Source organism: Hippoglossus hippoglossus, chromosome 22 (genome assembly GCF_009819705.1).
Source record: "Hippoglossus hippoglossus isolate fHipHip1 chromosome 22, fHipHip1.pri, whole genome shotgun sequence".
Lineage (NCBI taxonomy): Eukaryota > Metazoa > Chordata > Actinopteri > Pleuronectiformes > Pleuronectidae > Hippoglossus > Hippoglossus hippoglossus.
Window position 1 is genome coordinate 22,663,693 of NC_047172.1, and position 26,301 is coordinate 22,689,993.

At 40.2% G+C, this 26,301-nt stretch overlaps 1 protein-coding gene across 5 annotated transcripts in view; it reads right to left on the bottom strand.

The window, feature by feature from the left end:
• Window positions 1–1,083: 1,083 nt before the first annotated feature.
• The window catches only part of LOC117756177 (apoptosis-stimulating of p53 protein 1-like), a 51,258-nt gene continuing 26,040 nt past the window's right edge, over window positions 1,084–26,301 (bottom strand). For 3 of the 5 annotated variants that reach the window (XM_034576554.1, XM_034576552.1, XM_034576556.1), the window contains 20 exons: window positions 20,560–20,655; window positions 18,433–18,489; window positions 18,000–18,120; window positions 17,595–17,674; window positions 16,994–17,158; window positions 16,757–16,897; window positions 16,442–16,637; window positions 15,958–16,086; window positions 10,653–10,720; window positions 10,144–10,351; window positions 9,798–10,010; window positions 9,456–9,668; window positions 9,010–9,160; window positions 8,885–8,922; window positions 8,392–8,753; window positions 7,937–8,074; window positions 6,222–6,355; window positions 5,739–5,905; window positions 5,288–5,487; window positions 1,084–3,055 (listed from right to left, as the gene is read on the bottom strand). In XM_034576554.1, the coding sequence (XP_034432445.1) occupies window positions 3,014–3,055; window positions 5,288–5,487; window positions 5,739–5,905; window positions 6,222–6,355; window positions 7,937–8,074; window positions 8,392–8,753; window positions 8,885–8,922; window positions 9,010–9,160; window positions 9,456–9,668; window positions 9,798–10,010; window positions 10,144–10,351; window positions 10,653–10,720; window positions 15,958–16,086; window positions 16,442–16,637; window positions 16,757–16,897; window positions 16,994–17,158; window positions 17,595–17,674; window positions 18,000–18,120; window positions 18,433–18,489; window positions 20,560–20,655 (2,919 nt within the window). In that variant the 3' untranslated portion in view covers window positions 1,084–3,013. Of the gene's footprint in view, window positions 3,056–5,287; window positions 5,488–5,738; window positions 5,906–6,221; window positions 6,356–7,936; window positions 8,075–8,391; window positions 8,754–8,884; window positions 8,923–9,009; window positions 9,161–9,455; window positions 9,669–9,797; window positions 10,011–10,143; window positions 10,352–10,652; window positions 10,721–15,957; window positions 16,087–16,441; window positions 16,638–16,756; window positions 16,898–16,993; window positions 17,159–17,594; window positions 17,675–17,999; window positions 18,121–18,432; window positions 18,490–20,559; window positions 20,656–24,419; window positions 24,714–26,301 lie in introns of those variants that run through there. The other 2 variants (XM_034576555.1, XM_034576553.1) reach the window with 2 other exon arrangements.

Genomic DNA, 26,301 nt, shown 5'->3' on the forward strand with positions numbered 1-26,301 from the left:
GTGCTGCACGGAGGTTCAGTTTCCAGCCAAATGAATATATATATATATATATACGTTTGTATATATTTTGTTTGTGTTTGCAAGATTTGCCTTAATTCGTAAACACAAGTAAGAGTATTCTACACTGTACTAATGGTATATTCTGACATATAGTTATATTAAAAGTTTTATTTAATGACTTTAGATTCAATGTAAACTCTACTACTACTAATACAAATTATAACTATATAACAATAACAATAATGACGGTTTTACTACTACAACTACTACTACTACTACTGCTAATAATAACAATAATAATAATAATAATAATAATAATAATAATAATAATAATAATAATAATAATAATAATAACTATATACAAATTATTGTAATGGTTATTTTACTACTACTACTACCAGTACTACTACTAATAATAATCTTTGTCTTCATTTCCTCATTATAATAAAGTATTATTTTACACTGTCTGTCTCAGGAAGTACAAGAGATAAAAAGACAAAACACCTTGACACCTGTGTTCAGCCCACTTGCTTGTCTATCCTCTGCTTTCATTGTAAATGTTATAGTTCCCCAGGTATTATTTGTTATTTGCGGTGACATGACAGATGTTTGAGTTTCAAATTAGTTTGTAACAGAGTCAGCGTGTTTTAACTTTAAGAGAAAAATACTAGACAAACTATAGAGAGTAGTCATATTGTGAATTAGAACAGGAATGCACCTACCTGTTAGGAGCCTGCTGTATGTGTGGAGACTTGAATGGGTTAATTCCCTTCTAAAGTCCACAGTTTATTACCATGACTTGTGTGTGATGTGTGTGTGTGTGTGTGTGTGTGTGGGGGGGGGGGGGGGGGGGGGGGGGGGTTACCTTCAATGGATAACTATTGTTTTTCCTCTGAAACTTCTTCTATACTATATGGTATATTTAACTTGTGATATAACCGGTCATGTAGTTACATCATCTTATATATCATCAAACTGTTTTAAATGCAAACCAGATTCTCTGATGCTCTTCTCTGACTTTACAAAGGTCTAATAACCACAAACATGTGAACTCTGAGTAAATCAGTCACAGTCAAAGCGTTGGTTCTCTGTCGGGATTATAATTTCTTTATTATGAATGTACAGTAGCTGTAGAGTTATTGCTAGCATATACACAAAGTAATGGTACACACTCCTCACAACAATGAACCTTTCTCACATCAGACAGCACTCAAATATGTTGCTTCATATTTTACACAGCATGTGGTCAAGAAAATTATTCTTTATTTTGTGTCACAACGTTCCTGTACACTGGGTGGCAGCAGTGAGAGGCGCCAGCTCTGACAAAGAAACAACAGAAGTGTGTCCCAATAATAATAATAATAATAATAATAATAATAATAATAGAAAACATTGCTTTGCTCAAAATAAAACAATCAAACAAAAAGCTGAGTACATAATACAACTACTGAAGTATTTAAATGTGAAAAAAATAGTAATAAAATGAAATAAAATTTGAGAAAAACTCAAGTTGTTTTCAAACTTTAGATTCTTCATTCACTCTGAGCTAATGTAGCCCCATTTCAATACTAAACCAATTGGCCCAGGGATAAAGTGTTGGTATTTAGCCTGTACATTTGTTTTCAACCTTCTACACTCTGGTGTTCAAAGTTGTCAAAATAAAAACTGGAGCTTTTATGTGGTATTTTAACATTTGACTAACAAATATAGTTTGTCGGTCGATGACTGATTAATGTGATTGTTAGTTCTAAAGCCTGGTACCAGTTTTCTACCAGCATGAGGAGCAGTGTGAACGAGGCTCTAGTCTGGATTAAACTTTATGTGTAAATGTGTGAAGGCTAGCAGGTGTTCTCTCTATTCAATTCCTCATCGTGGTCTCTCACCTTTAAATCTGTTTATTTTTTACATAGTTTGGTTTCACAGCTACACAAACACATTCTCTACACATTCTCTTTTCCTTCCTTTCTTCTGTTTTTCCAGCAACAACCATTTTGCAGTTGAGCAGATGTTGATGTGTCAGCATGCACCAGCGATGAGACAGATGCAAATTCTGAAAGGTTGAGACATCAGTAATGGTTCACAGATCAGTTTTGTAAAATCAGAACCCCAAAAAATCTTCTGATATCAGTTCAAACTTTTTTTAAACCATGCTTTTTTATTTAATTGTAAAAATCTGGTGCTTGTGTGGGCTGATGTGCACCTCAGCTAATTTTTGGACAGAAATTGCTAATAACCGCTCAACCGATCAACAGCCACACAGTACTGGCTAAACTTGCTTGAACACACATTCCTATGTTCTCTTCTTTCACTTTCCTCTCTCCGTCCTCACTTTCACATGTCACATCACACACTTCACCTGATTCAGAGATCTTCACACCTCGCAGTGCGACAGATTTGTCCGACATCGTGTTCATTTCTATTAGTAAATATCTCGTCCATTTGCTATGCAGATGATGAGTATTCCTTTAAGATCCAAATGTTGCGTGTGTGTTTTTTTAAATGAACATGTACAATTCACAGATCAAGAATACTTGACACATGTCAGGTGAAGCCATAGTTCCAGTCTCATGGTGTCATGTTTTGAGCTAAATGAACTGAAGCGGACTTTGAAGCTTCATCCAAAAGATAAGAAAGTTTTGGTGATTTTCTTTTCTATTCAGCTTCTGTCATGCGGCTGAACACCAGTGACGTTTTCAAGCTACCGTAGCGGAAAACAAGATTCAGGCAATTTCCTCAACTCTGCAGAGACTCGGTAAAATATATCATGACTCTACCACAACATGGCTCTGTTGTTCCAGCGTTTACACCCAAACATACCAAAAAACTATCCAGCAAAACTTTAACCTCCATATTCCTCTTTCTTTCTTTCCTCTCTCAGCCTCTTGACTATTTCTATCCTTCCTTGAGTCCTTCTTACTCGGGTAACATGCCCGCCCTCATGCGGCTTCTGCTCCTCTTCTTCTCTGCATGCATGTGCCCACAGTGAGTGTGCACGTGGCCCCTGATCTGGGCTTCATGCCAACGAGCGTTGTCTGGGTTTGATCCTTGGATACAGCTGGAGAGAGAGAGAGAGAGAGAGAGAGAGAGAGAGAGAGAGAGAGAGAGAGAGAGAGAGAGAGAGAGAGAGAGAGAGCAGTGTTACTACATCCTGTTAACGTTGTTCACGAGGTGCCTGAACAACATGAAGACAGACTGTACAGGCTGCTCCCTGTGATAAATCATATTATTTAATTCACATTCTGTAGATGAGGATGAGCACTGGTGACACTTCCTGTTGAGTATAAATTGAATGTGCTTGTACTTCCTTCTGTAAATATACAGATCAAACACTAAGGGGGCATCATGGTATCATGTGTGGCTGCAGCTGGATGGTTGACGAGTTTTATTCAAGACGTTAATGTAGTTGAGCTTTGCTGAGGGTGTAGTTTTTCCCTGCGGCTTTAATGTACTGTGTACAAAATAGAAAACTTATCCTACAATAAATAAGATTAACATATCAGTAATACAATTAAATGGCATTTTGGATTAGGGTTAATCCTAAAGGACAAGGGAAATAAACCCAAATAAAGATCATCAACAAAATCTGTTCATTCATTCTTGAGCCCAAGTTTGACTTGCAAATCAGAGTCACTAAGAGTCTGCTCAGAAGCTTTTCTGATGTTTTGCTGGTCCAATCAAAGTGTCTGCTGATGTACATGTGTTTTTACTTCTTTTACTTACTTTCTTCTGGGACACATTAAAAGAATGGTTACTTTATAAATTATATAATAGTTTGAAATGCCCATTTTGTGTGTTTACATGGGACTTAAATGTACAGTGGGCGTGGCCAGGACATCACAAGCAGGTTAGTGTAAAACACCAACGCAAAAGTCACAACACAACGACAAAAGACACACAACGGAAACACAACCACTAAAGAAATGAGAGACAACGCATGTTGACAATGAAACGAGCAGAGTTATGGTCAGGTCATGGATATATGGGTCACGTGAGCTATAATGTGTGAAAAACTGAAAAAAATTGTCACTGCTTAAGATTTGATGCTAGTCTAAATGAGGTGTTATGGTACAAAGACGTTCTTCCTTTTTAGGTGCTTCAAGCACCTTGGCCATAACTCCTCAAATAGACAAACATCACATTTTAAGGTTGCTTGACCAAGTTTTCACAGACGACAGCTCAATTGACCACAATAACTGCGCTTGTTTCATTGTCAGCATCTGTTGTTGCTCCCTTCCATGGATTATGTTTTTGTTATGTGGCTTTTGCATTCGTGTTGTGGCGTTTGCATGCATGCTTTCCATTAAGTCACTCGGCCACCATATACATGACAATATGAGCATTGCCGTTAGCTGATACCAGTTGACCATATGCTAAATCTGATATGTAATGATATGTAATGTAACAAAATCCCTCCCCCTAACAAGGAATGTCCAATCATACCTCTTCAACAATAACCAGGCACAAAAGGCCTGCCAAGCTTTGAACTTTTCCATATATAGTGGTGTGCATTGTGTTGTAATAACAGCAATATTGGGCTTTTAAAGAAATTAGAAGGCGGTGTCTTTATTAAGGCTTTACCATAACTAAAAGAGTGTAAGTGTAAGAAAAGGATATAGGAATCATTTAAAATGAGTGTTTTTCTACTTAAACATGAGCTACAGTGATTAGCATGTCTGGCTAATTGGCTTGGTGAACATACTAACTTTTAGCATGAGACATGTGGCTTTAGTACTTTAGTAAAACATGTATCTATGAGGTGCATTAATAATCTTTAACAAGATCGTCATTTTAAAAAGAGTTTGATGGATTTTTAACCAACCAATGGAGCAAATGTTAGCAATATATATATACATTCCTGCAATGCTTAATGTTATTATGCAAACAGCACATTTGCAATTTTGCAGTATGCAACGCAACAACAGGAAGCTTGTCAGCTTGATAGGAACAGTGTTAGTTAGGTTGGTTGAATCTACTGGATACACAGTAATTATCCAGAAGTGAAAGTATGAATACAAAGTGATATATTACCTGTATTCTCTGTTCTGTTGTCTAACTTTACTGATGAACATTTAAGTGAACAAAGTTGCCCTAAAGAAACTCTTAGTGTGATTTCACTTTAACCCATGATCTAAAATTGGTTTAAATACATAAACTAGTTAATAGTTACTAGTAGCTTGTATTACACATGTGTAGGTTAACAGACAGGCGACAAGTGTTTCATGCCTTTCTTTGTGTGCACATTCACAGTGAAGTGTGTTGTGTGTTGGGATGTTTTATTTTCCCTCACCCCCAGCAGGTTCCTGGGGATGTATCCCTCCCGGTCATTAAGTCGCGCCCACCACCACTCTGTCTCAGTCTCGTCACGCCGGCTAAGCACAGTGAGGCCGTCGCCCTCGCCGAAGGGAAGCTCGTCAGCCTGCTGGGCCGTGTAGTCCCACAGAGCATAGACCAAGCCTTTGTTCATAACCCCCAACTTCTCCTGTACACCTGTAAGACATACAAAGTTTTATTCACTGTAGGCCTATTCAGTGTTGGAAAATGATGTTTCAAGGAATGTCACTTTCAACTAAAAAGTGTCCAATGAAGGTTCAATTTGATGTTTTCCACAAGAAAGAAATATATATAACTTCTTTAATTTCTTCTTTTTCAGTGATTTAAATGTAAATTTTTCCGCTGTGGACTTGGCAAATTCTGATGAGTTTTATTGATTCACCATCAGTCTCTCAATATTCACTTACCATAGAGAAACTGAGAACACTGTGTGAAGCCCTCCTCCATTTCTTCACATTTGTCTGCTGCTGTTTCGACATCACTAATTGTTGTTGCGAAAATGGCCGCCCCGGACTCCACAAGCATCTTACAGAGGTGAACGCTGTTACATGAAGCTGCACAGTGCAGAGGAGTCCTGTAAGGCACAACATTCAAATATGACTTTCAAACCTTCCAGCAATGCACATATATCTCGAATCTTATAGGCTCAACAAAACCAATGTCATCACGAAACAGGCTGACATTAACTGAACATGAATTCATTCCGCTGCATCGGTAATTCAATCAAGCAACTTTGTACAGCAGCTGAGTCAAAAATGAATTTAGAAATACAATTATCTCTGTCACTGCTGCCTCTGAGCTGAGCTCCAGCGTCGCTGCCACAGAGTGTGTTCTTTGGCCAAAATTCCCTCCTAATATTACAGGAGTAAAAACGGACTCAAAGTACTGACCATCCGTCACTGTCAGCTGCGTTCACGTTCACTCCGAAGTCCAGCAGAAACTTGACAATATGGTGATGTCCAGCGCAGACAGCATTATGAAGAGGAGTTATGCCTTCATCATTGGGCATACTGGGATTTTCCACCTAAAATTCAAATATTGAGGGAAGATACATAATATTATTAAAATTAACTTAACTCTGATGCTGAACTTTGGCACAAATGTCCCAACAGAACAACAGCTACAGCAACAGTGAGTATTGGCATTGAGAAACCCTCGTAGAGAGCAATGTAGAAGGGCCTGACTTCTCTGCAAGACGCAGGAGACTGCAACATTTTGGAAATCGTTGAGATTTAGCCTCAGGGCATTATACCTTCAAACCTTGCTCTGGATGTGAAGCTTCTGAATGAGAGTAACGGATATAATTTACAGTTTAAAAAGTCTGTAAGCAATTTTGTCCAGCATCCATGAAGGAAATGTGTCAGTAGTGGATATAGATTTCATCTAAAAATGTATAGCTTTGTTCTCAGGAGCTCTGTGCTGAGTGTGTCCTCAACGAGTCTGCACACCTGACAACTGAGACCACTTCTCCCATGACAGTATTGCTGAGGATCAAAGATATCATACTTAACTAATTTGTATTGTCCTCATGGTATTGAAAGCTTAATACTCTTCTAATTGAAAGCAGTCTGTGTGTGGGTGTCCAGTATTTGTGGGTATGTAAAAATATTCCTCTATTACATAAGCGAAATATATTTCTTTCATTCAACACAAATGTAAAAAAGCACAGAATCACAGCATTTTAGAAATGGAAATTTTATTCAAAGTGCTGCTGAAGACTCCAGAAGAAGATTTACACTGTTTGGTCAGGATCAGACCACACTTCAGTACTGAACAGTAGGGTCGTAGTTAAGTCAAATTGTGTCCATAATTTCAATTTTTTTCAACCTAACTATTCTACACTATCAATTATTAATCAATACTTCACAGACATCAACACTTTAAAAACCGCAAAGGCCATACTTTAGTACTCTCAAGGTTTAAGTCCGTCCTGAGAAAGAGGTCATAGTTGGTCTTAAAATACTTTTGGTGTTTCACAAGGCACTGTACTTGGTCCAATACCTGTCTGTGTATGCAACCACTCTGTGACCTGATTTTCAGCTTCAGCATAAAATCCTCATTGGGCATACGATGATCTGTTTTATGTTGATATCGAACCTAGTGATCCTCTCTGTGGGATCCAAACTTAAACCAATGCTAGCAAGGTAATCTGCTATATGTTTACTGCTGCCTGACAAAAGAAAATTCAGGGTCAATGGACTACACTGACGAATGTTGTTTTATGAGTTTAATATTCATAGGGTACAAAGGACACATTTCAGTGGACTGTGGTTATTTTCTGCCTATAATCCTATCAGTTATTATCCCATTACTACAGCCGTACAATTTTACTCTTATAATCAACATTTTCCAGTTCCTTTACACTTCCAACTGTCTGAGAAGAGATTTATCTTTAAATTGACAAATCTCTGTTTTTGACTGTAGGACTTGTAAGTTTTTCTAATCCTCTTGAAGAGCATAAGATGGATTTGGAACTGCTTATGTTGGCCTGCCATTTGACTTACTGAGCTTTACAAATAAACATGACTTGATTTTAGCTCTGCGGAGAAGACAATAATGTTTACAAAATGAACAGTTTTAATGCATCATTATACATATGTTTTACCTCATAGATGATTCTCTGCACCAGATCAAACTCTCCCTCTAACGACGCATCCAGCAGCAGGGCGAGAGGGTTAAACTTGACTCGGAGACCGTGGCCTGTCCGCTCAGATGACGGCTTCTTCAGGTTGGTTCGCTTCGCCTGCAGTACACAGGGAGAAAGGATGTGTTGACAGTTGAGAACAGAAATTGCCAAGCAGGCACTTAGTGCTTAAGTAAGCACATTAGCCTTTAGAGAGAACAGTTATTTTCTATTTATTATATTTGGGTTTCAGGAAAATAAAGTGAGAAAATAAAGGAAATACACCAATACAGAAACATGCTGAGAAACAAGTGAAGTGGACTTAATGGAATCTATTGGGCTTTAGTACTGTAAAGGGAGAGGTGCACATTGTAGCTAATGGGAGCTCAAGTTTTAAGTGTTTATTTGACATCCAGGAAACTAATATGTATCCCCACCTTAGGCAGCGGAGGAGGTGCAGGAGGTGATGGAGAGGCCTGGCCTACAGAGTTGTTGGTAGGACTAGATCCTCTCTGTTTATTATTATTCTGGTCCTCTGGCCTATCAGGTGAAGGGAATGGGCTGGGCTGGGTTGACGGAGAGACATTATTGGTAGTTTCCGCTGTTGCCATTGACTCTTTGGACGTTTCTATGGAAATAGAAGGAGGGGACAAGCGTCGCGAGTCCGAGTTCAAGTTCTGGACTTCGCCCTCCACAGCTGCCACACTGATGTGCTTGTCACCAGGTTCTACATTCCCATTGGCTGAATGGATGTTGTCCATGTCACCCAAAAGGCATTCGGGCTGGTAGAAAGTGTTGCCTGGAAAACAAGCAATTTAAGCATCATTTACTCAACAGTACCATTAGGTCAAACGGAAAATACATCTTAACACTGTACACCAGCTGATGCTGAGTGAGGCCCGCTCATATCATCATATCTGTGTATCTTACCTGAGCCTCCTTCCATTCCTCCCGCCAGTGTGTTGAATCTGCAGAAGAGAAATCAGCATCAGTGTCAAATTAATTTATTAATTTATAAAAATTATTGAATTTCTGTGGCGGAGTGTAGCACTGACCTCTGGTACAGAAGTTTCTGGATGTTTGGCCCCTGTGGGCCCTCTGGTTCCGTGATTGAGCTGCGTTTCTTCAGCGGCCGTGGAGCGTTGCTGAGGCGTCTGCGAAGAACCTCCAGGTCAGCATCACTCTGGTAACGTAGCTGGGAGTGGGCTGTGGAAACAGAAACAGTGGGACTCTGTAATGTTTACAATTACACATTTCTTCTTATGCCATCTATTTATGTCAATGTACTTCATAATGGTCCTAGGTATCATATGCCAAATCATCACTTATTTGGCACAACAGACATATATACTTTTTCCAATTTATGACCATTTATACTTTCAAAGGAAACAAGTTAACTTAAAAAATTACACAAATAATCCTCTAATCAGATAGAAGCAGAATTAGCAGATTTATGGCAGCATGCACGGTGTTTGAATCTAATTCATGCTCTGGTACCTACCAACTGGGGTGAGCTTTGTGGGACTGAGGGGACGAGGGATGTTATCTACGCTTGGCGGAGGGATAATTTGCCCAACACTGCTCTCTCCTCCTCGTTTCCCTCCTTCCTTATCTGTTACATCCTCTCCTCCTGCTCTCACTCCTCCTCCTCCCTGGAGGAAAGGGACAGGGGACGGAGAGGTGGAGGACGTGGGGAGGATAGGTTTGCCATAGACTGCGGAGAGAAAGGGAAAGGGACAGATATTGATTTATTTTCCCTTGAGGGGATTGTAACAATTATTACAAAAGCAGCTTGAGCCTAAATATACAATCCAACTTCTAATTTAATCTGTCGTTTAATTACCTGCTTTGACGGTAGTCCTATTGCTGAGGGATCCATAGTTTTTAGCCTGAGGCTGCTGGAGGTACATGCTGTAGATGGAGCTGCTGTTCATGGTGGCAGGACCCTTCCTGGGGGACTGGGGCCTGGAGGGATGGTCTGGGACGTAGGGGCGTACAGCCACAGCTGGAGGGGGATCTGTTCGCTCTGTTTGTGGGGACAGTGGAGAGGACTGGGCTGTGTGCGGAAAAATGTAAAATATACAATTAACATGAAAAAAAATTGTTTTGCAAACTATTCACTTAAATAGATTATAAGTGTCAAGTTAGTCAAACACCAATGTAACTCAAAACAACTCTCGTTTAATGACCTTGGTTTGAATTAGGAGGGACAGAGATACGATGTTGTATTTGCTGGGAGGAGGAGGATGATGAAGAGGAAGATGACGTGGCGTTGGCAACGTTAGATCGAGGCCAGCCCAGTGTACCAGGGGCAGAGCGGGGCAGAGAGCTGGTGGCACAGTGATGCCCTGCCGCCTGGTGGGTGGCACTGGGGTAGGTACCATAACCAGAGGGAAGCTGGTGGGAGAAGGAGATACAGAAGTGCAAATGGAGAGAGAATTTGAAAATGAGTGACTAAATAGCCTCATTTAGGATGGAGAACTTTCTCCAGAGATATTTCTTGGGTTTGAAAAGTTCACATTTACTCAACTGGCCTTCAAAGTGGCAGCTAAGGAGGCCTTTAGCAAAAATGATGAATATTTAAATGGAACTTACTTGAACTCCTTTTATTACAGAATTCATGAGATTATATATAATATTGTAGTATGATGATGATAATGTTCATATTATCTCTCAATGTCTAGAGTATAAACACTACCTGTTCTGGACTGTTGGTCCTCCAATCGGACACACTCTTACTGATGCTAGGCCATGATGCTTCATTGGCTAAATGGAGAGAGAGGGAGTGGTGAGAAAGGGACAAAGGTTACAACAGGAAAGGCAATTAAGGAGAGGGAGTGATGAAGACAGACACAAACAGAGGAACCCTCAGTGTGTTGAAAGTAGTAAGAGGTAAGATGGTAGTTGTAGGAGCAGGAGACGCAAAAAAAACAGCAGAAAGTATCTGGTTGCTAGAATATTTCAAATACATTTACATAGCAGTATGACACTCAAATAGTTAAATAGTAGTGTAAAAATAAAGTAAATAAAATAAATGCATAGTATTATCCGTGGTAATTGAACAATATTCAGCGCTTTTTCAAGTCTTATTGACTCTAATTGCTTTACAGTACAAGTCGCATCTACCCATTCTCAATTTCAAGTTTATTATCTTGCCCAAGGAAACTTCAGCATGCAGACTGGAGGAGCTGAGGATCGAACCACCGCGCTTTAGCAGGTGACCCCCCCTCTCTCTCAATTAAATTTCAAATTTCAAGCCTCAACATAACAAATAGTGTTACATAACAAGACAAGCACTTAATTGCTTAACAACCACTCTCCATGTTCAGATTGGTGATTACAGTCTATTTCCAACAGTAAATATCATTTAGTTTCCTCTTTCATCATGAGCTTGGTTACAAAATGTGTCTGTAATGTTGTTGTTGTAATGGTAACTGCTAAATTTGTATCTGATGATGAAAAAGGCAAACATTTGCCGTAACTGAGAGTCGTGGCCATTCGATTGACTTTTGGGTGCTGTTCAACAGCAACTTTCACCAACAATTACACTGGGTGGTTGTTTAATGCGGGAAACCCAACAAAACATTTCAAAACCCAGACAAAAAAAAAACCTTTTGCCTTGAAGGTTTAAAGCCCACTTGACTGACTGTGCTAAAATGCTAAGCTTTTAAATAAATGAGCCCAATGCTGTAAACAAAAGTATCAGCTGGGTATGTGAAGTTGCAGTTTAACCCAACCTGCTCCTCCACAGAGGTGGATAGGTAACTAAATGGCTAAGTTCAATGCAACACAAGGTCAGGGCACAAAGGTCACGGTCGTTTACTAAATCTGGATCCCACTTTCTCGTGACAGTCGGACAGTCCTGAGGTCAGTGACCTAGCTTAATGCTTCACAGTCAACGTCAGCACGCTAACACCCATTGAAAGAAATGTTATCATGATCATGTTTAGTAGGATTTCATGTTCGAAGTTAGAGTTTAGAGTGTTAGCACACTAATATGTGCTAATTAGAATTTATTTGGACAATGAAAGTACAATAAACAATTCTTACAAAAATCATTTCTGTGGTATGTCAAATGCCAGGTAGACCTGTCCTTAGAGCTGAAGCAATGGCCTGGTTGAATATAATTGAAAAAGCCTCTAAAAATAAATGTTGTACTTTGTGGAACATTAAAATTCCACTTCATGTTGGCTTTTTGTCTATTCATCATCTATTGTCAAAGTATAATTTTAATCTGTTACCTAATCGTTTGGCCCAGCGATTAATGGTGCAACTGCTTCACAACTCTGGCGCATATATACAGTTTACCAGACTAATACTGATTGAGTATTGAACCTGGGTGTCCTGCAGTCAGTGCAGTAATCTGTGCTGTGCAACCTGTTGACTGCCGCTGTAACCTGCTGACCTCAGGAAGACAACATTCGCGACAGGAAATAAACAGTCAGCTTTGTGGAAACCTGGCCATCTGCCTGAGAGCCCAGATTAGATGTAGTCACTGCCTAAGAGGAAACAGTACAGTGCACAGTTTACATAGTCCAGCACAGGTACCATCACAGTATGTTCTGGTGCATAAGATAAAGGGTGGCCATTGTTCAGGTTAAGGGTTTAAAGAAGTCTATTTGACTTAAAACAACTCAAGCCTTTTCTTTAGGTAAATCTAATGTGGGTTATTGAATGCAAATCTTTGGATTCCTGAACTGAAGTAGACTGTTCATTATTTGTGGCAATATACAATGTATTTCAGAAACTTGAAAAATAACTAATCAATTTGTCTCATTAGGATTAAAGTAATCAATATTTTGGGAAAAGTGTTGGATGAAACCACTCTAATATTTTGTTAGCCAACAGCTGGTTAGCGTAGCATTAATGCTGCCTTCAAATCTTTTGAGAATACATTCTAATTACTCACCATGATCTCTGATGCCTTTGCCTTTCCTGCATTACATTAGGCAACTGCTAGCTGGCTAAACTGTCACCTCTGTGGCTTCTAGACACCAACAGTAATGTTAATATTAGCCTCCATGTTGCTATTGCCTAGCCACAGTCTTGTTACAATTTAAGACTTGAATGCAAAGCACACTGTGTAAACGACTTCCTGCATAGTAACCCAAAGCTCAAACGTTCTATATGATGGCGAGAAAATACTGGATGGAGCGGGATAGAGCTCCAGAAGTAGCCTAATGCAACAGAGTCTTTTTTATCAGCACCTCTAGAGCATATTAACAAGACAAGACTAAGGGAAGTCACCACCCAGCCAAGAGATAGATAAGCTTATTACCCATAAACTTTAAACTCAAATTAAACAAACTAGATAATGAATTAGCTTTAGAGGTGACGGTAAGTGGATATTGTTACTGTTGGACAGAGCCAGACTAGTTCCTTTGTTTGAGATAAGCTAATTTGCTGATAGCTGTAGTGACGCTTTTAACAAACAGACACAAGAGTGGTATCAGTCTGCTTGTGGCAAGACAATAAATAAGCATATTTCCCAAAATGTCTAACTACTTAATATTAATTGTTTAATTAATTCCACATGTTATATAATATCCTTTAATTTACACCTACCTATCTACCTATATCCGGAATAGATTGATTGGAAAAGTCTTTCTTTGTAACATAAGCATGAGAAGCATTGAAGCCTATTGGTCATTACCACAGACTGCATATAAATATATATAAAACAACCTAAAATGTCAGAAACCTTTCACTTTTTAGTGGGAGGGTTGGTTTATGACCTAAACAGCAGCCAGTCACCAGGGGGCAATCCAGATGCTTTGGCTTCAGTTTTAGGGTGTTGCCATGTCAATCCTCTTTATATAAAGCCTATGGTCATTACAAAGACATGTGAGACTCTAAAAGTTGTTTTGGAATATCTGGTATGTGGATCATGTCAATACTTTCATTGAATGCATTGAATTATTGCTGTGATGATTTTTGTTTGAACATTATGGACTGCTTGTACAGTATTAACATTCATCCATTCGTAACATTTGTTACTAATGAACAAAGATTTAAAGGGATAGTTCACCCAAAAATGAAAATTCACTCATTATCTACTCACCACTATGCTGATGGAGGGGTGGGTGACGTTTTTGAGTCCACAAAACACTTCAGTTTCAGGGGTAAAGAGTGTTTCAGCCAAATCCAATACAATTGAAGTAAAAGGTGACCGATTCTTCAAATGTAAAGGTTAGGGTTAATACTGCTCCTGTGGTTTCATCCAAGTGTCCGTAAGCCCCGACATTCAAATTCGACTCGAAACGGCATCATTTACACCATGTTTTTATTTATAAAATGTTTTTACGTTAGTGAATCTGTCACCATGTACTTTAATTGAATTGGATTTGGCTGCAACACTGTTTACCCCTGAAACTCCAGTGCTGCAGTGTTTTGTGAGATCTAACACTTCACCCACCCCTCAATCGAGTACATTTTCATTTTTGGGTGAACTATCCCTTTAATCTCTGATGATTGCAACAACAGCTGCCAGATGCTCCTCTAAAAATCTCAAACACACATTATTATATATACCACATTATATATAGTGTACCTCAGACTTCCTTTCATTCATCTGCTGTGCCTGCCTGCCCAGCAGACTGTGTACAACAATGTATTTTCCACATTATATAAGCAGGGATAATAAATAAAGCCGTGGCATTCGCTGTTGCTCATCAAGAACACAATGGGATTTGTGACCTTGTTGGTTAAAGACACTTATAAACACAAAAGTTACACTAAGTGAGTAGAAATGGTATCCTTATTCAAGCCAGGGTGTAATGATGTTTTACCATAAGCAACAGTAGTGTATCAATGTTTACATAGACACCAATATTCTGGTATTAACCCGATTAAGCCAATAATCAGAGTAAGACAGTGTCATGTTAACTGCATTTTCTGATTAGCTTAACTTTAATAAGTTCATACTCGGAATAAGCAATAATTGAACTAAGACGTGTTGTATTCCGACCTTAGTCACATTATGTAGACATGTATATGTCTTAAAAGCATTATAACGTCTCAATGGAATTTTCAAAGCATTTTGCGACATCGTCAGTCACCAACTACTTGATGACACATGGCCTGGGTGTAACCAAGATGGAAAAATAAAAAGGAGTTGTTGCTTTTGTAAAATTTGAGAGAAACCCCCCAAAATGGTATACGGTAGCATCGTACACGGTTGCGCTTTTAAAACTGGCAGAATAACGTGGGATGTAACAAAGTGAGTCAAAATCAGGAACATGTATTATGAATGGAATATTCTATTTGCAAATAATGTATACACCGTAATCTAAACAATGTTGTCTTCTGAAGAAGCTCAGTAGATGGAATATTGCTTTCCATGTAAAAATACTCAATATGTGTGTGAATGTGAATATTGTTACTGACTAGGAAAACAATTTCATCATTCTATTTTGTTACCTTTGGGCAGATTGTTTCAGACTTTGTAAGTAAACTGAAGATGATGAACTCACTGTATTGAACCATCTAAATCTAACATAGAATAATTGAACATGAGTCTCAGTCCACACTGTGGTTTGCCCTCAGTTTATTGTCTGATGCTGTCCTTTCTAACCCCAAGCAGCTGCCGGATATCAGATGTCCTGTCGGTGTCCTCATACACATGACCCTTACATTCTGAGGTCACTTTCTGTAGCTGACTCAATTATGTTCTCTCTCTAAACCATCTGTTCTGTATAGTTAGACATGACACAACCTGTATGGTTTCAATGCAACCTTCGATGTTTCAGGGTCATTCAGACATATATATTTAAGATCTCGTCTTTACTATGTAAAGTGCCTTGAGATAATATATATTATGATTCGGCGCTATTCAAATTCAATGGATGGAACTTGTGAAATCACAAACTGGTGATGAAGGATTCTACTATTAACAGGCCCACTACACACTGACATGTGTATGGAAGAGTGAGTAACCAGGTGCTGCTAATCTATCACTGCAGCTAGAGGTGAGTAAGTTTCTCTAGCCCCTTCTACGGACTCACTGTTGTCACTGTCGCCCCCCTGAGGGGACCCAGGTCCCTCCCACGTCTCTGTGGGTTCAGACAGGACGATGTCTAAATCTGACACTTTCCACTGGCTGGGAGGATTCCTGCTGCCACTCCTGTCCTCCTCTGCGCAGCCACACCCACCACCACAGTAACAACCACCAAAACAACAACAACGACATGCACAACAGGGACATGGCCACGACGACATCATCATAATGATGCCACAGGACGGTTACAGCACCAACAGTCACAACACCAGCCACCACCACGACATCAACAAATGACAAAACAATAATCAGTGACATACACATCAACATTTAAGGTGACGTCAACAACAACAGATGAGGGGAAAGGAAGACAAGGAGCAAAAAGACAGAGAAAGGAAGTAGAAGGACAGTGAGTTAGAGCTTGGACAGAAATATCAGACAGTGCAGCCAGAAAAACTCAAGTAAAAGACAGGAAATGATTTTGGACCAACCTGAGAGGGAACGGGTGTGGCTGAGTGGGGTGGGTTTGGGTGGAGGGTCAGCTGGCAGGGGGTAAGCCGCCTCCTGTCTCCCCTCAGCTGGAACCTGGATGTAGGGGCAGACAGCTGCCACTCGACCCAAAACTCCACCAGCAGGGTGGGAAGAGGACTGAGGGGAGGACAGGCCTCCTCCATTCATACGGGTTAACTAGAGGAGTCAAGAGAAAGAATGAGACATCAACTTAGGCTGTGAGGAAAAATTTAAAGTGTTTCTACATACTGTTTAGCCGTGAATAAAAATCCATGTTAAGCAGTAAAGTTTTGTACCTCAGCTCTCTTCTTGTGCAATCGTTCTCGCAGATCTCCGATGCGTTGATCCATCACTGTCACCTGGGCGTTCCTCTTGTTTAGCAGCTCCTTGTTCTGGGACAACTTGCTGCTCTGCTCCAGGTTATGGCGGTTACGAGCCTTAAACACAGCAGACAGAAATACACAGTGCTTACATGCTCCAGTCACTGAAAACTGTTTCTAGGTAAAAGAAATGACGTGTGAAGTGTCATTTACCTGCAGCTCCTGGTAGAGTTTCCTCAGCTCCAGGGCTGCAGGGCCAGACAGGGGCGACCCTTTCTGGCCTGTGGTGGTACCATGGCACCCAGTGGGTGCCCCCTGAGGCGGTGCAGGGTGTAACTGAATGCGCCCTTTCCTCAAATCCTCCAACTGCTGAGTCAACTGGTGAAACAGTTTTACACAGAATCAATCAATCAAGTTTATTTGTATAGCCCATATTCACCTGAACTTAACAACAACAACTCATCTGACACTTACATCCATACTAATACAGTATGTTTTCATTTGAAAACAGTGTTTTCAAACTAAAATTATCTCTCTCCATAAAAGTGTTTTGGCTCTAGATTCAATTTTAATTCCCATCCACACTAACACACTTGAAAACACATATCATATGACCACTCACTTACACTGGGCATGCGCATGCCGATGTGAACGGGAAGGTATGCACGTGTCACGGATACAGGAATTGCTCGATTACTAGCTCATCTATTATGCATGTAAGTATTTGTATCGTTGTAGAGTGCAGAATTTAACTGAATAACAGCCGTTAGAAAAATCTGAATAATAGCCAACTCCAAACAAGCCTCAGCATTACCTGGTCGACTCTGACCACTGCAGACTGCAGCTCCGCCTGCTTCTCCTGAAACAAGCTGCTCACATGGTCTATCTCTGCAGCTGCAGACAGGAGAGAAGTCAGATGTATTCACAGTGAATGAGATCACTGCTGATATCTTCATTTTCTGGGAAGTGTGCATGCATCTACAGCAATATGTATACATATTTTATTCACAGCAAATATTTTAATATATTAGTCCCTGAATACATCTTAGGCACATCATATGAACACTCAAAGAATACACACTGTATAGTGCTGTTTTGCACATGCTTCCTTCATGTTTCAGTAGATTAGATTCATTGTCTTTTTAATATATATAGTCATAAACTGCAGTGGCTGTAATCACAGTCATCATCCCTGTGTGTTCAGTGGGTTTAGGCTTACAGAGGTTTCCGTTGATCAGTTTACTGTAGTCCACTTGTCCCCTCATGGCTCGGATCTTTTTCAGCTTTGCTTCCTGAGTCTCTACTCGCTCCTTCAGCCGCTGCAGCTTCTCAGCTTCAGACTAAACCAGAGAGAAGAACACAAACCACCCAGGATAAATGTTCATTTGCATTTTCATCTCACTAGCTACTGAAATATCAACAAAAAACAAAATAACAGAGTCTCCATAACTCGGGTTGAATAAACAGGGCTTGTTTTAAATTTTAAGTTTGCTATATCCATTCAGTTAGCAGATGGATCTTGGCAGCCAGTATGTACAGGATGAATTACAGAGACAATTTGAATGGACATATGACCATGTGTGCTGTATTGGAGCAAACTTGAAGAAATGTTAACCTCTCCTTGAGACTGATAGAAGACATAAGGATCCCACCTGTGTCTGTCCCTGGTTGGATCTGCCTCCCTGCTGAAGATACCTCAGCCTCTGCTCCTGCAGGAAAAAGAGGACATGATGACTTTGGAGATTTTCATACATTTACAGCTACATTATCTGCTGTATAGACTTGTTGGCATTGGCATCAGACTAACTGCTATAAATATTCCTTTCATCATCCAAAACCTACACCTCCTCTCTCCCTCTATTGCAGATAGTGTCTCTCACTTGAAAGTCCTGGGAACCCGTTTTCTCTAATTCTTACTATGGCCCTGTTCAGATATTAAGATCTGTCTTGGGTGATCTGATCATAAATGAACCCTCTGCTTTGGCTGCACAGTGGCTCTAATATAAATAATGAGACACAGGTATATTGAAATCTATTATGCCTAAATAAATAACTAAAGGGCACTACAAAAAGCTGATAGGAGAGTGCTTCACAGTACAGATGGATAATGATCCAAGACTTAGTGCAAAATTTAACCAAGAGCTTCTCCAGGCAAATAAATATTCCCCTGTACTAAAAAAGAATAAAACTGAGGAATCACTGCAGACAAAACTGAGACAGAACGACCCACAAACAAGCTGTAATTGAGACATCTGCAGTAAAGACCTGGCAAAGCATCTAATGGGAGGAAACATAGGCTTTCCATGAGTTCCAGACCTCAGGCGTCACTGTATTCATATTTATATCTGTTTGTCAAATAATTTTTGAGCCTCTGAAAATAGAGGGATTACATATAAAAATGGCAAATGCTTGAATTGTTAACGCATCATTTTTGTCAAACCCCTTGAATTAAATCTTAAAATCTTTACTCATCTCAAGGATTTAGTTTTTCAAATAATGGTAGAGGTGTACAGGGAAAACATTGTGCCACTGTTGAAATGGCCTACTGTCTGTAACTTTGGAAATTATGTGGCTACTGATTTTTGTTGAAATGTAGGCATTTATGTAATAAACCACCTCACACATTATAAAACAAAAATCCTGCAATCCTGCAGAGAAAGAGGAGAGCAAGAGGTGGATAGATAGATGGATAGATAGATGGATAGATAGAGAGAGAGAGAGAGAGATAAAGAGAGAGAGAGGAAGAGAGAGAGAGAGGAAGAGAGATGCCATGTGTGATGCTGACTGAGGCAGTTTACTCCTCTCTAGTGCTGGCACGTAGTACAGCTGACCTGTCTCTCTATCTCTCTCTCTCACACACACACACACACACACACACACACACACACACACACACACAGGAATAGGGAAATGGAATGTTGGCAAGAACCCTCCCATCATTCACTGGAACCAAACACACATTCACACACATTCACACAAACTTTCACACACATAACACATTACATAACTGTAGCTTCTTTCGTTACATAGAGAATGCTAAAAAAAAACATGTATGCAGTGTTTTTGACCTTTATAAATGGAAATCCTAAACCCACTTTGAACTAATAATGGATCAGATAATGGAAACTGCCTCCACATGGCGGATGAGAGAGGGAAACACTTGAACACTGGAAGGAAACACTGGGGGATTGCTGATTGCTGCTTTAAAAATGCTGTATATCAGCATAAAGTAGCCACAATGGGTTTTGGCAAACCAAAATTGGACAAATCAATGTTGGTATTTGAAAGTATAGTTTCCTCTGGAAAACATTTGTATTTGTTTTAGTCTAAGTGGACATGCTATCACATGAACAGAAGTTCTAAGAATCAGGTTTGTGTTGGCTCACCCTGGTGACTCTTTCCTGGAGTACAATTCTACTTCAACTTCCATCTGTGGTTCCCCTGCTGACCTCACTTCCTGTAAAGTCAAAAGTCACTTCCTAACGTGGGAACTGGGGACGAGGGACCATGAGCTGTCTCTCTCTCACATACACACCAAGGTGAATGGTTGTCTATTGCATCAAATGGATTTGTTTTTTTCTCTCCAGTCCTTAAACTCTGACCTGGATTACATGTTCTGTTTCAAAGGAAGACGTATGAGCCATGATCCACACACATACACACACACACACACACACACACACATTCCTCTGAGGCCCCAGCTCCTGTGACTGACCTTTTCAGGCAGACTCTAACGTAGATAACCTTACAGTTCCTGACAGGTAATAGATTTAAGTTACCTTGGCGACCAACATCTGTTGCTGAGCCTCTATCTGTTGCTGTTGTCTTGTGGCCATTTCCTGGAGCTCAGAGAGGGTCAGCTCCACACGGGGAATCTACACACATGAGGACACACACAAGAGTTGCATATATTAATTCGACCTCCCCCTGTGTATTTTCACGACACATAGCTAAGCATAGGACTGACGACTCAAGATGACACACAGCTGCACACACACATCACCTCACACTTTAGGTCATTGAGCAGCCCCAGTGTGCTACAATGTTATTAGACCAGCAGCTGGTGGCCTTGGCAGCGTGACATATCATAGTATTGGTTCAAGGGAAAATGTCTGTATCCTTTCTGCTCTGGTCATTACAGTGCTGTGACACAGACATCAACGGCTGGAAAAAATCTTATCACTGATCATGTGTCCTGTTTTTTACTGTCAGAGTCGGACACACACCGGAACACCTTGTTAAGTGGCTGTACAGAACAAACATTTCTTTGATTACATGAAGAAATGTTTGTCCCTGTGTGTGTGTTTGGGGTTTTGAGGGTGGGGTCATGGGGGGGGGGGGAGAAATGCCTCTAGCAGACAACAGTGGAAGGTTTCAGCCCAGCCACATCCTGCTATTGTGTATGTTCACTCATGAATACACACAGACAAACAGCATCTGGTCTGCTGCATTCATTTCCAGTAGGGAGGCAAGACAATATAAAAGTTTTCAAATTGCATCCAGTGGGAAATGATGAAGCCATGACATAAAGGCAATAACATTAATAACGCTGAAAGACTGCTTCAACACCAGGGGGCTCTGTACTGTATCATAATGAACCATCACAATAGACTGGGTCGATTTAAACAGGCCTGGGACCAAAGATGAACAAATATAGTTTCTACTATATTTAAACATTGCTGAAACTCAAAGAAAGTCACAGTTAATTTAGTCTCAATCCAGATTTATGAATTCCACCTACAGTAGAATTGTCTGCTGACTGGGACTAAAATGAAACCCTGAGGAACCCCCAAATGAATCTGCTTTATAGAATGTATTTCTGATCTCAGTGTGTGAAGGTTTTCAGAGACTAAAGTATGGCCAGTTTTGTAATGCTTGTTTTATGTCACTTCAAAAACATAATGTGTGGTGTGAAAGGGTTCATTACTATTAAATGGGTTTATAATAATAATGATAATTCAACTGAGTTAAACATACTGAATGGAATTTGGATTGTGGCGCAAAACCCATCTTCTCTACCTTGAACAAATGTCCCAGTAACTCTAAACAACCATGTACTGTCAGCACTTTTAAATGGGAACTCTTCTGTACTGCAGGTAAAATCTTGATATAGTTGAACTTGATTAACTGCCTGCACTAAGCATTGCCATGAAATAACAGTTGTACAAGTAAGCTGTAGATACAGTATATCAGACTGTAGTTAGTACATTTTAAAACATCTACAATTCAACAATATGGCCTCGAACAATACCACACAGATTAAACTCATTATATGCCAGAGATTAGAGAGAAATAGTTTCAGAACTGTTAAATGCAAGGGCACTGAGGTTTCCATCAGTTTTGTTAAATGTTCTGAATACACCTTTGAACACCTCCGTGGAATCTTCAGGAGCTGGTGAAAAAGTCCATTACCCTGCACAGAGCCCTGCGGTTTTGGCAATTCTTAGATATGAAATCAGAAAAATGAATTAAACTCAGTGGCCATTTAATGGCTCCAGGAGTGGACGCTCCAAGTCTGGCAGCATTAGCGCCCTGCTAAATATCACTGTTGGTGATTAATGACACAGATGGTCACACTGTGTTACAGACAACATCATTGCCTTCCGGCTAACACTCACTGACATTATGCAGACACACAGTATTCCAATGCATCAGGTTTTAGACGATGACATTATGCTTGTTACACTGATTTTCCCGTCAGTGGTTCCACATATCATTAGCTAACTGCTGACCTATGGGAAACTGCAGATCCTCAGATCTTTGATGTGCATTATGCTAATGTGCTCTGGTCCAGTGCTGTCAACTTAAAGATACCAAGCAGGGCCCGTATAATTAGATATTTAGTGGAAATATTGCCAACGGTGGTGTAGTGGGGATAGACTTTCACAACAAAACCTCCAGGAGCATCACCACACAAACAAAAAACTTTAGTTAACCTATCCATATATGATCAGTGTTTGTTGACCTTGTCATAAGGGTGTAGATTTAATTATATGTTTTAGCACTGAGGTCATAGTTAGAGTTGGGCTGCTTCATATTCAGACATGTGACAAATATTCTGCCCCCGCCAAGTATGCAAATGAAGAGGAGTAAAAAATGACATTACATTACATATCATTTAGCTGACGCTGTTATCCAAAGCGACTTACAATTATATATATATATATATATATATATATATTATTTCAGCCCAAGTAACTATAATAATAATTTTAGTAGTAAACATATCCCTGAATTAAATCATTTCTGACAATGTTAACAGAAAAGTGTTATTGTTAGAAGTTACTGGCACTGATATTATAATCTGTAGATGTATGACTGTGGCAGTAGGTTAGGGCGAGATAAGGCTACCGCCCAGCAAGGATTAGTCCTATGTGGCCCGACCATGAAACACTAGTCTGATTTTAGATCAGCGACCTTCTAAGTACTGGAGAGTTCATGTTGCTCAAGTCACGCAAGACGTATAATACTCAAACAATAAGTTGTTAACTTGGTTATTTGGGGCCGTTTTTCTGGCCACATGATGAATCTTAGTCCCACATGCACACCTTTTTAACTTAGCTGAAATCAGATGACACTAAAGCTGCGTTCAGACCTGCATTACACTCTGGACAATCTCCTGAAATTATCCATAGGGGCTGTGTGTGAGAATGCAAATGACCGAGTAAGTCGCTGCGGACAATCTCCGGAGTTCCTCCTGCCAGCCCCCTGTAATTATGTCAGAGTGAGCCCATGTGAGAATACAGCACGCAATGGACACAAAACCTTAAAAAAACACATAGCAGTCATCAGATGGCGGGAAGCTAGAGAAACTAAGTCAACATGAACAGTGAGTAGCTTCATCTGGAGCTGGCCAGAATAATTTGTCACTAAAAATGCAACTTTTGTTTTCATTTGGCAGAGTCTGTTGGTGTGTTCTTTGCTTGGTGAACTACAGTAAAATCAGCTCTTCCAAACTCTTACGTTCTATCTACCACTCCAACCAGTTTGCTTTTTCAACTTTAAGAAAAACAAGTTTGATTTTAAATGTGAGTGTGTTGTGCTTGGGATAATAAAACAGTTTTTAGTAGGCATGCAGCATACTTGAAACTGACTTTCAAGTGCAACACGTTCATATTGGAGCTGCCTATGATTGAATAACATGCTAATGTGCATTCTGTCTATCATGTGAAGACGGAGTAAAAAGGTGATGGTTGATTTTCTAGCACCTTCCGCTCGCTTCTAACTCTAAGTAGAAACAAATCATTGATTCTTTCCAAATTATATTTTAAAGTAAAAAAGCTTGCAACAACAATACAAATCTAAAAAGATCACATCCCTGAAGATATTATTTTTCCAAAAGCAGTAGGTTACACTGTCTGCACTATATTGAACAATAACTTGCTGATATAATCTGTCATGGGTTAGACATAAGATTGCTTGTCAGTCACAACAGTGAATGTAGCATTTTTTTCCCTCAGTTTTATCTTTGTAATCAATGGCATGCATCCTAGAGCTACTGAAAAGTTAACACTTCACCTGACACTTCACAGGCGGTGTCATGCATTCTGCTGCTCATGCTGCTTTAGACGCTGCGCGAGCCTGCATGCTGTCATTTGCGTGCAGTTTCTGATCAGCCCCCCTGCTGTGCCGTATTTACCTGCAGGCTGTCCCATGTGATCCTGCAGGAGCGGACTTTAATTTTGCTGCATTGTCCTTCAACAGTAAATTCCTGCACCAAATCCACCTCATTCCACTCCATGCTCACCAGCCGCTCACAGACACGGAGACCTGAGCACCTTAAAAATGCTTTCAGGGAGAGAAAATGTTGGCTTGACGGAGAAAAAAGCAGCTTAGAGCAGGGGAAACCAGAGCGATCCTTATCACAACTTTCCCTCTCGTCCACCCAGTGATGTGCTGTGATTTATGACACTCTCCCCCCTGTCTCTCTCTCTCTCTCTCTCTCTCTCTCTCTCTCTCTCTCTCTCTCTCTCTCTCTCTCTGTCTCTCTCATGCTCGTCGCACACTCCCTCCCTCCCTCCCCCTCTTTCTCTCTCTCTCATCCACTCTCTTTCAGTTATTGGTGTGTTGTCTGTGACGTGTGAACAGAGTGGAAAACCCACTAATGTGACACCGCATTCAATTACAACAAACATGTCAACATATACACTGGTGCAAAAACACAGAGGGAAGTCATTATCTCCATCCATCTTACTATAGAGTACATCCCTCCTTTTCTCCATCCCTTTATCTTCCTATGTCATCATCTTTTCTATCCCTCCTTATCATCTATTTCTGTATTTCCCTCGGTCCCTCTGTCTATTTATCTCTCCTTCTCCCCTTCTACCTCTGCACCTTTCAACACCTTTCTTTCTCTCTCTCTCTCTCTCTCTCTCTCTCTCTCTCTCTCTCTCTCTCTCTCTCTCTCTGTCTCTCTCTCTCTCTCTCTCTCTCTCTCTCTCTCTCTACATATCTGCATTCCTTCATCTCTCTCTCTCTCTCTCTCTCAGTCCTTGTCTTTCCTCTGCAGCTGGCTCTTTGCTGCAGCGACATCCCCTTCTCTCTCTCCTTCCCTCTCTCTTTCCCCCTCACACCTCCCTCTTTCTCTTTCTCCCACTTTCTCTCGGAAGGGAGATCACTGCACCACAGCGTGATGGGGCACTCAGTCAACCTCTGCCTGCTGCTCCAGATGTGTTACATGAGGACGATGATTACGATGCAGTTGATGACAGATGAACAGCTGTGGCACATATTCCTGCCAGACGTGTGCAAGTAATATTTACCTTCCTGCATACAAACAAACCAGCGCACACTGGAATAACAGCTGACTCCTGCTGCGTCATATTTTCCTCTTTCTCCCTTTCTGTGCCTTTTCCTTTGCAACACACACACACACACACACACACACACACACACACACACACACATACACACACACACACACACACACACACACACACACACACACACACACACACACAAATAATCACACACACTTGCTGCGTCACACATTTTGTCTGACACACATCTGTCTCACTCAGCACACAAACACAAAACAAACACACTCACATCGACCACATGCAAAGACACATAAACACTTTCAGTAATGAAAGCAGAGACAACATAAAATCTATAAGTAGTTAACAGTGATTCATTATGTTTTTAAAACTAAAAAGACATTGAAATAGATTTCAATTGAAATTGGACGACATTTTCATTAATATTAAGTAGTTGTTAACTGATATGTTTGAGTTTTCTTCAGAATTGGCTCTTTGCAGAGCCCTTGAGTCTTTTACTCCACCAAAGAAAAAACTAATTAAAACTACTGAAAACCCTGGCTTTAATTATTTTTGGGAAAGTTAGCAAGGGAAACAATTATTTGATAGAATCAGTAGAAATTCAATATAATAGTACAATATTTAGATGCAGTCTTGCCTGTTCATTCACTTCAACTAATGGCTAAACAAAACACTTAGCTGAGCTGAACACAGAAAGTGTGTAACGCTGTGTGGTATTTGAGCTCAGTGTTTCCATACTGGGTG